This window comes from Garra rufa, chromosome 18 (assembly GCF_049309525.1).
Source record: "Garra rufa chromosome 18, GarRuf1.0, whole genome shotgun sequence".
Classification (NCBI taxonomy): domain Eukaryota; kingdom Metazoa; phylum Chordata; class Actinopteri; order Cypriniformes; family Cyprinidae; genus Garra; species Garra rufa.
In genome coordinates, this window is record NC_133378.1 from 32,005,462 (window position 1) to 32,015,400 (window position 9,939).

The window sequence follows — 9,939 nt, forward strand, 5'->3', positions numbered from 1 at the left end:
ACAATATAGCGGGAAATTCTGAGGAAGAAAGTCAAAATTGCAAGATGTAAACTCATTATCACAAGTTTATAGCTGAACATTTTGAGGAAAAGGGTCAAAATTGCAAGATATACACATTTACGAGTATATAACTGGAAATTCTGAGGAAAACAGTCACAATTGCAAGATGTAAACTCACACTAGTCTATAACGGGAAATTCTGAGGAAAAAAGTAAAAATTGCAAGATGTAAACTCATTATCACAAGTTTATAGCTGAACATTTTGAGGAAAAGGGTCAAAATTGCAAGATATACACATTTACGAGTATATAACTGGAAATTCTGAGGAAAACAGTCACAATTGCAAGATGTAAACTCACACTAGTCTATAACGGGAAATTCTGAGGAAAAAAGTACAAATTACAACATGTAAACTCACAATTACGAGTTTGTAACGGGAAATTCTGAGGAAAAAAGTCAAAATTGCAAGATGTAAACTCGCAATTACAATATAGCGGAAAATTCTGAGGAAAAAAGTCAAAATGGAAAAATGTGAACTCACGAGTTTATAATGAGAAATTCTGAGGAAAAAGTAAAAATTACAACATGTAAACTCACAATTACGAGTTTGTAACGGGAAATTCTGAGGAGGAAAGTCAAAATTGCAAGATGTAAACTCATTATCACAAGTTTATAGCTGAACATTTTGAGGAAAAGGATCAAAATTGCAAGATATACACATTTATGAGTATATAACTGGAAATTCTGAGGAAAACAGTCACAATTGCAAGATGTAAACTCACACTAGTCTATAACGGGAAATTCTGAGGAAAAAAGTAAAAACTACAAGATATAAACTCAAAATTACGAGTATATACCTGAAAATTCTGAGGAAGAAAGTAAAAATTTTTTAAGGCCCAGAAGGTTGTAAGGACATCAACAAAATAGTTCATGTGCTGCTGACACAGGAGTCATGGGTTCAAATCTGGCCCACTTTGTGTCCCAGTTCACTTGCCATCATTTTTTCATCATCTTTTTACCTTCTCTCTTAATAAAAAATGGCGAAATAAAAAAAAAAAACTGGGAAATTCTGAGGAAGAAAAGTCAAAATGACAAGATATAAACTCACAAGTACGAGTTTTTAGTGGGAAATTCTGAGGAAGAAAAGTCAAAATTGCAAGATGTAAACTCACAATTACGAGTGTATAACTAGAAATCCTGAGGGAAAAAAAATTCAAAATGGCAAGATCTGTCATGGTGTTCCTAACCTGTATGACCTTATTTCTTCTGTGGAACACAAAAACAGATGTTGAAAAATGTTAATGGTGCTTGTTTCAAGAAAATGAAAATAGGTGGATTTCAAAGTAGATTCATGCCCCAAAAAGCCACAATTAAAGGAACTGTTCATCAAAAAATTAAAGACTTAATTTACTCACCCACGTTGTTCTAAATCTATATGACTCTTTTTATTCAGAACACAAAAGGAGCAGTTATAAGGAACGTTCACACTGCTTGCTTTCACACAATGAAAGTGGATGGAGACTGGAGGTGTGCATGTCCCAGAAATTAACAGTTAAAAGGGATAGCCCACTCAAAAATTAAAATTCTGTCTTCTCTTACTAACCCTCATGTCTTTTTAAACCTTTATGACTTGTATTATTCTAATTTGAAACACTGAGATATTTTTCAAAATATCATCTTTTCATAAAGACAGAAAGCCATACATTGTTGGAACAACATGAGGGTGAGTAAATGATTAATGATTTAATTTTTTTTTTTTGGCTGGGCTGTTGCTTTAAAAAATTATAAAAGTACCACATATGACATATGAACTATATTTTAAGACAGAAAATATCAGTGAATGATCAAGTTGAATTAATTATTCACTAAAATTCACTAAAAGATAGCACTTCCATTGGATGGAAAAGAGCAGCTTGGACATTTTGTAAAGCATCTGCTTTTATGTTCTGCAGAAGAAATAGTCAAACGGATTTCAAAAGACATGAGATCTTCATTTTGAGCTTAAACATCCCTTTCATATGCCCTGCTTCTTTTTCCGTGTGTGTTTTGTGTCCTCCATTCATAATATCCAGTGAATTCATATTCAAATTTATTCTACATGTCTGTAATCCAAATTACATATTTAAAATGCAAAATCTCTAAAAAATATCCCAAAGCAATGATTGCGTTTTGCACTTCATCTGTATATTTTACCTTTGAGGAAATTTGTGGCTTATCCACTCCACAACTCGCTCTCTTTGCACTCTTCCATCTTTTTATTTATTTATTTATTTATTTTATTTTTTGTTTGTGACAACCACCTTGTCAAAATATGTGCAGTCTTCAGAGGATTTCTGGGGTGTGCATCTTGAAAAGCGTTCCCATGGCAACGTGCTAAGGGGATGTGCATGGAGATTGCAGGCACGTCTCCAGTACAGGAGGAGAGAGCGAAGCAGACAGACAGAGAGAAAAACAGAGCCTAAGTCTTTGAAACCCATATGGTTGTTAACACAAATGATGGCGCTTCATCAAACATACTTAACTCTTACTGAGTACAGAATCCGTGTCATGATGAAATATGAATGTGATGACATGCTTACACAGCACATGCTCTGATTGTGATGAGAATTACAGTAAACAGTTGCTCTTTTTCTAACGCAGCTCTGTGCTTCCTCCATGTCTGTAGGCGGAGCTCTAAAGAGATTGTGTGCGTGACCCCGGCCGGCGTGATCGCGGGAAGCACTCCTGTTATGGTGGACATTGACTCTGCTGAGCTGAGGAACCCTGAGGTGAAGTTTAACTACACAGAGGATCCCACCATCCTGAAGATAGACCCCGACTGGAGCATTGCTAGGTAGGTGACTAGCATTGCCCGTCGTTCGAGTTATTAAAGGGGTAGTTAACCCAAAACTGAAAATTGTGTCATTAATTACTCACCCTCATTGATATATTTTAGATGAAATCTAAGAACTTTTTTGACCCTGCATAGACAGCAACACAACTGACATGTTTAAGGCCCAGAAGGTTGTAAGGACATCAACAAAATAGTTCATGTGCTGCTGACACAGGAGTCATGGGTTCAAATCTGGCCCACTTTGTGTCCCAGTTCACTTGCCATCATTTTTTCATCATCTTTTTACCTTCTCTCTTAATAAAAAATGGCGAAATAAAAAAAAAAAAAACTGGGAAATTCTGAGGAAGAAAAGTCAAAATGACAAGATATAAACTCACAAGTACGAGTTTATAGCAGGAAATTCTGAGGAAAAAAGTCAAAATTGCAAGACGTAAACTCAGAAGTACGAGTTTTTAGTGGGAAATTCTGAGGAAGAAAAGTCAAAATTGCAAGATGTAAACTCACAATTATAAGTTTATAACTAGAAATTCTGAGGAAAAAAGTCAAAATGACAAGATGTAAACTAACAATTCTGAGTTTGTAACTGGAAATTCTGAGGAAAAAAGTCAAAATGACAAGATGTAAATTCAGAAGTACGAGTTCATAGCATGAAATTCTAAGGAAAAAAGTAAGAATTGCAAGACGTAAACTCACAATTGCGAGTTTATAGTGGGAAATTCTAAGGGAAAAAAAAGAGTCCAAATTGCAAGATGCAAACTTACAATTACAAGTTTATAGCGGGAAATTCTGAGGGAAAAGTAAAAATTGCAAGATGTAAGCTCACAATTATGAGTTTGTAACTGGAAATTCTGAGGAAAAAAGTAAGAATTGTAACATGTAAACTCTCAATTATGAATTTATAGTGGGGAATTCTAAGGGAAAAAGTAAAAAATGCAAGATGTAAGCTCACAATTACAAGTTTTTAACTGTAAATTCTGAGGAAAAAAGTCAAAACGACTAGATGTAAATTCATTTACAAGTTTATAATGGGAAATTCTGAGGGAAAAAGTCAAAATGACAAGATGTAAACTAACAATTCCGAGTTTGTAACTGGAAATTCTGAGGAAAAAAGTCAAAATGACAAGATGTAAATTCAGAAGTACGAGTTCATATGTAACAAACATCCACTGAGACGGCGAGATGTGATGAACCCAAGTGCAGTTTATTTACAGTGACGATAATCCATAAATCCAAACAATCCAAACGTGAAACATAATCCAGACAATGACTTGACATAAACTTGACAGACTTGACTTGACTTAACTTGACATAAACAGACTTGACTTGACTTGACTTGGCTTGAACAGACTTGACATAAACTTGACTTGGCATGAACAGACTTGACTTGAAACAGACTTGAAAAACACTCACCAGACAGCAGAATTACAACTTCAATACTTCAATACGCGACCAGGACCATTAAAACACAAGGGCTATTTATACTAGACAAGGAGGATCACATGATACAAACAAACCAATGAAAAACAAGGAACAAGACCATAGCAACCAAAGACAACCAATCAGAACGTGACACATGAAACTAGGGAACCAATGGCAGGAATACATGAGGGAAGGGAAGCAAGACACAACAGCATGAAATGATTACATAAAAGACATGAAAACATGAACATGAAACAAAACCCCAAAACAAAACCAAAAACACCCGTTACATTTCCCCCCCTCTAAGGGCGGCTCCCGACGCCCAAAACAAAACCCTAAACTAAAAAGTCCAGGAGGGTGGTAGAGCAGGAGTGAAATAGGGGGCAGGATGGAGGGCCAGGTCCATGTAGGGGAACAGATTCAGAATCATGGCATGGAGCAAGAAACAATGGGCAAGACCAAGGGTACAGTGGTGGACCTGGGCAGTGGAGTAATGGAGGACCTAGACAATGAAGCAGTGGCAGACAGTGGGAAACTGGAGGACCTGGGCCGTGGAGCAGTGGCAGACTATGGAACAATGGAGGGCCTGGGGCATGGAGTAATGGCTGACAGTGAAGCATGGGAGGACCTGGCCCATGGAGCAGTGGCAGACAGTGAGACAGTGGAGGACCTGGGCCGTGCAGCAGTGGCAGACTCTGGAACAATGGAGGGCCTGGGGCATGGAGTTGTGGCAGACAGTGGAAACTTGGAGGATCTGGGCCGTGAAGCAGTGTCAGACAATGAAACAGTGGAGGGCCTGGACCGTGGAGTGATGGCAGACAGTGAAGCTCTGGAGGATCAGGGCCATGAAACAGTGGCAGACTGTGGAGTAGTGGAAGCCATGGCGGGGCCGGCAGAGCAGGAAGCCATGGCGGGGCCAGCAGAGCAGGAAGCCATGGCGGGGCCAGCAGAGCAGGAAGCCTAGGCGGCGCAGGCAGAGCAGGAAGCCATGGCGGAGCCGGCAGAGCAGGAGGCCTTGGCGGTGCAGGCAGAGCGTGAAGCCTTGGCGGAGCAGGCAGAGCAGGAAGCCTTGGCGGTGCAGGCAGAGCAGGAAGCCTTGGCGGTGCAGGTAGAGCGTGAAGCCTTGGCGGAGCAGGCAGAGCAGGAAGCCTTGGCGGTGCAGGCAGAGCAGGAAGCCTTGGCGGTGCAGGCAGAGCAGGAGGCCTTGGCGGTGCAGGCAGAGCAGGAAGACTAGGCGGCGCAGGCAGAGCAGGAAGCCATGGCGGAGCCGGCAGAGCAGGAAGCCATGGCGGAGCCGGCAGAGCAAGAAATCCCGCTATGGACGCCGCCTCGGTAAGAGGCATGGGCGCAGCGGGTTCGTGGACAGACGTGGCCTCTGGGACGCAGTGAGCAGCCCACACACTTAAAATGGCGATGGCCATCACAGGCAGCGCAGTGGATAGAGGGGGGCCCACCAGGCTAGTGGGTGTGTGGCTTGGGAGAGTTGGCTCTGCGTGGCTCGGAAGCGTCGGTTCCGCGGGTATGCCTGCAGCCCGTACCGACACTAAAGGAGGGTCCAGTATGCTGGCAATCAAGACCTGATGAGGCTTTGAAGGATAAATTGTGGCTTGGCATGGCTCTGGCGTGGCGGCCATCTTGGCCGGGGACTCTGGCGTGGCGGCCATCTTGGCCGGGGACTCTGGCGTGGCGGCCATCTTGACAACAGGCTTAGGGATGGCAGCTATCTTGGGTGCAAACTTTGCGTGAGTAGGCCCTGGAGCGGCAGGCTTGGCGTGAGCAGGCCCTGGAGCGGCAGGCTTGGCGTGAGCAGGCCTTGGAATGGCAGGCTTGGCGTGAGCAGGCCCTGGAGCGGCAGGCTTGGCGTGAGCAGGCCCTGGACGGGCAGGCTTGGCGTGAGCAGGCCCTGGAGCGGCAGGCTTGGCGTGAGCAGGCCCTGGAGCGGCAGGCTTGGCGTGAGCAGGCCCTGGAGCGGCAGGCTTGGCGTGAGCAGGCCCTGGAGCGGCAGGCTTGGCGTGAGCAGGCCCTGGAGCGGCAGGCATGGTGTGAGCAGGCCCTGGAGCAGCAGACATGACATGAGCAGACATGACGTGAGCAGGCCCTGAAGCAGCAGACATGACGTGAGCAGGCCCTGAAGCAGCAGACATGACGTGAGCAGGCCCTGGAGCAGCAGACATGACGTGAGCAGGCCCTGGAGCAGCAGACATGACGTGAGCAGGCCCTGGAGCAGCAGACATGACGTGAGCAGTCCCTGAAGCAGCAGACATGACGTGAGCAGGCCCAGAAGCAGCAGACATGACGTGAGCAGGCCCTGGAGCAGCAGACATGACGTGAGCAGTCCCTGAAGCAGCAGACATGACGTGAGCAGGCCCTGGAGCAGCAGACATGACGTGAGCAGTCCCTGAAGCAGCAGACATGACGTGAGCAGTCCCTGAAGCAGCAGACATGACATGAGCAGGCATGGCGTGAGCAGGATGTGACATGTGAATAATTCCAGACATGGCGGTTAAGTGTGGAGAATGAGGAGTGGCAGATACTGAAGAATAGCAGGGTTCCTCGTCAGCTATCCCCACAGTAAATGAGGAACCACTCAACCTGAGAGCAAAGTCAATATATGTTTCCAATGACCAATGAATTTTTCCACCAGGCAATTGAGAACGAATGGGTTCATTTAAACCCACTCTAAAAATGTCCTTAAGTGCCACATCATTAAAAGCAACCAGATGGCACAGTCCACAAAAATCTTCTACATAGTCCTCTATCGTTTGGTTTCCTTGACGCAAAGAGAGGAGACGAACAACCGCTGGGTTCATTTTGTTGGTCGCGTATTCTGTAACAAACATCCACTGAGACGGCGAGATGTGATGAACCCAAGTGCAGTTTATTTACAGTGACGATAATCCATAAATCCAAACAATCCAAACGTGAAACATAATCCAGACAATGACTTGACATAAACTTGACAGACTTGACTTGACTTAACTTGACATAAACAGACTTGACTTGACTTGACTTGGCTTGAACAGACTTGACATAAACTTGACTTGGCATGAACAGACTTGACTTGAAACAGACTTGAAAAACACTCACCAGACAGCAGAATTACAACTTCAATACTTCAATACGCGACCAGGACCATTAAAACACAAGGGCTATTTATACTAGACAAGGAGGATCACATGATACAAACAAACCAATGAAAAACAAGGAACAAGACCATAGCAACCAAAGACAACCAATCAGAACGTGACACATGAAACTAGGGAACCAATGGCAGGAATACATGAGGGAAGGGAAGCAAGACACAACAGCATGAAATGATTACATAAAAGACATGAAAACATGAACATGAAACAAAACCCCAAAACAAAACCAAAAACACCCGTTACATCATAGCAGGAAATTCTAAGGAAAAAAGTCAGAATTGCAAGACGTAAACTCACAATTGCGAGTTTATAGTGGGAAATTCTAAGGGAAAAAAAAGTCCAAATTGCAAGATGCAAACTTACAATTACAAGTTTATAGCGGGAAATTCTGAGGGAAAAGTAAAAATTGCAAGATGTAAGCTCACAATTATGAGTTTGTAACTGGAAATTCTGAGGAAAAAAGTAAGAATTGTAACATGTAAACTCTCAATTATGAATTTATAGTGGGAAATTCTAAGGGAAAAAGTAAAAAATGCAAGATGTAAGCTCACAATTACAAGTTTTTAACTGTAAATTCTGAGGAAAAAAGTCAAAACGACAAGATGTAAATTCATTTACAAGTTTATAATGGGAAATTCTGAGCGAAAAAGTCAAAATGACAAGATGTAAACTAACAATTCCGAGTTTTTAACTGAAAATTCTGAGGAAAAAAGTCAAAAAGACAAGATGTAAACTCAGAAGTACAAGTTTGTAATGGGAAATTCTGAGGAAAAAAGTCAAAATGACAAGATGTAAACTCAGAAGTACGAGTTTATATGGGAAATTCTGAGGAAAAAAGTCGAAATGACAAGATGTAAACTAACAATTCCGAGTTTGTAAGTGGAAATTCTGAGGAAAAAAGTCCAAATTGCAAGATGTAAGCTCACAATTACGGGTTTGTAACTGGAAATTCTGAGGAAAAAAGTCAGAATTGCAACATGTAAACTCTCAATTATGAATTTATAGTGGGAAATTCTAAGGGAAAAAAGTAAAAAATGCAAGATGTAAGCTCACAATTACAAGTTTTTAACTGGAAATTCTGAGGGAAAAAGTCAAAATTGCAAGATGTAAACACAACTACGAGTTGGTAACTGGAAATTTTCAGGAAAAAGGTCAAAATTGCAAGATGTAAACTCAGAAGTACAAGTTTATAGTGGGAAATTCTGAGGAAGAAAAGTCAAAATTGCAAGAGTTTATAGCCCAGAAAGGTAATAAGAACATTCATAAAATAGTCCATGTGCTGCTGACACAGTAGTCATGGGCTCAACTCTGTCCCACTTTGTGTCCCAGTTCACTTGCCATCATTTTCTGTCATCTTTTTACTTTTTCTCTTAATAAAAATGGCGAAATAAAAAAAGAAACATTGTAATTCCTTCCACCTTGCTGAAGGAAGTTGGAACAACAAGTAATACAAATCAATACGAAGCCATTTGTGTTACACTTTCTCTTGACACCTGAGCAGAACTCATTAAGAGGTTGAAAAATGAGATTCTTTTAGGCGTCGCTCCCTTCACGCCATCAGACGTCCGCACCTATGAGCTGAGCTGCTGTCAGGTGATGTTTTTGCTGCTTTCCAGGGAGGAGCAGCGATTTGCACTAAAGCATGTCTGGCCTGTTGGTGTCGGGGGTGAAATAAAAACAACGAGTCTATAGAAACACCATCAGCAGTGTCAGATGGGGCAGGCAGGATGGAGCACTTATCACCTGCAACTTCACTGCTCCTGCGGGTTATAGAGCGAGCTCTTTAAAAGCCTGTAGATGAAAAGAAGCTCTCAACACTCCCCCTCTCTCTCGTGCTCCTTCTCGCTTTCTATCACTCACTTTCTTATTTACCTTTGTGTGTTCTCGGAGAGCAAAAAGGTGAAAAATGTAAGGATATACAGCAAAGCTATTGACTTTATGCACTTAGCAGGTATCTATGTATAACAACTGTTAGTTATTATTTTGCTCTATTTTCTGATGTTTTATCGAGGTTATTATGTTCCTAGTCTCATGTAGCCAGGATGGTGACTAAACAGAATACAGTGATGTAAATAATTTGGCACAAAATAGTATAATATGTACAGTTGAAATCAAAAGTTTACATACACCTTGCAGAATCTGCAGAATTGAAATTATTTGACCAGGGGATCATACAAAATGCATGTTATTTTTTATTTTGTTCTGATCTGAATAATATATTTGAACTCTTTTCAACAATGACTGTGTGATTTTGAAATCCATCTTTTCACACTAAGGACAACTGAGGGACTCATATGCAACTATTACAGAAGGTTCAAACAATCACTGATGCTCCAGAAGGAACCATGATGCGTTAAGAGATGGGGTGAAAACTTTTGGAATTTGAAGATCAGGGTACTAGTATTAAATAAAAAAAATGATATTTTGGCAAAATAGGAAAATGTGTACACATCTTCATTCTGTTCAAAAGTTTTCACCCCGAGCTCTTCATGCATCGTTTTACTTTCTGACGTATCAGTGAGTGTTTGAACCTTCTGTAATAGT

The 9,939-nt window shown here is 41.6% G+C and overlaps 1 protein-coding gene across 1 annotated transcript in view; it reads left to right on the forward strand.

Annotated features, from left to right (window-relative positions):
• Positions 1-9,939, forward strand: part of plxna1a (plexin A1a) — a 275,583-nt gene that overhangs the window by 178,823 nt on the left and 86,821 nt on the right. The window contains exons 15-17 of the mRNA XM_073822714.1: positions 2,666-2,833; positions 4,622-4,779; positions 8,897-8,988. Coding sequence (XP_073678815.1) covers positions 2,666-2,833; positions 4,622-4,779; positions 8,897-8,988 — 418 coding nt within the window. The remainder of the gene's footprint in view (positions 1-2,665; positions 2,834-4,621; positions 4,780-8,896; positions 8,989-9,939) is intronic.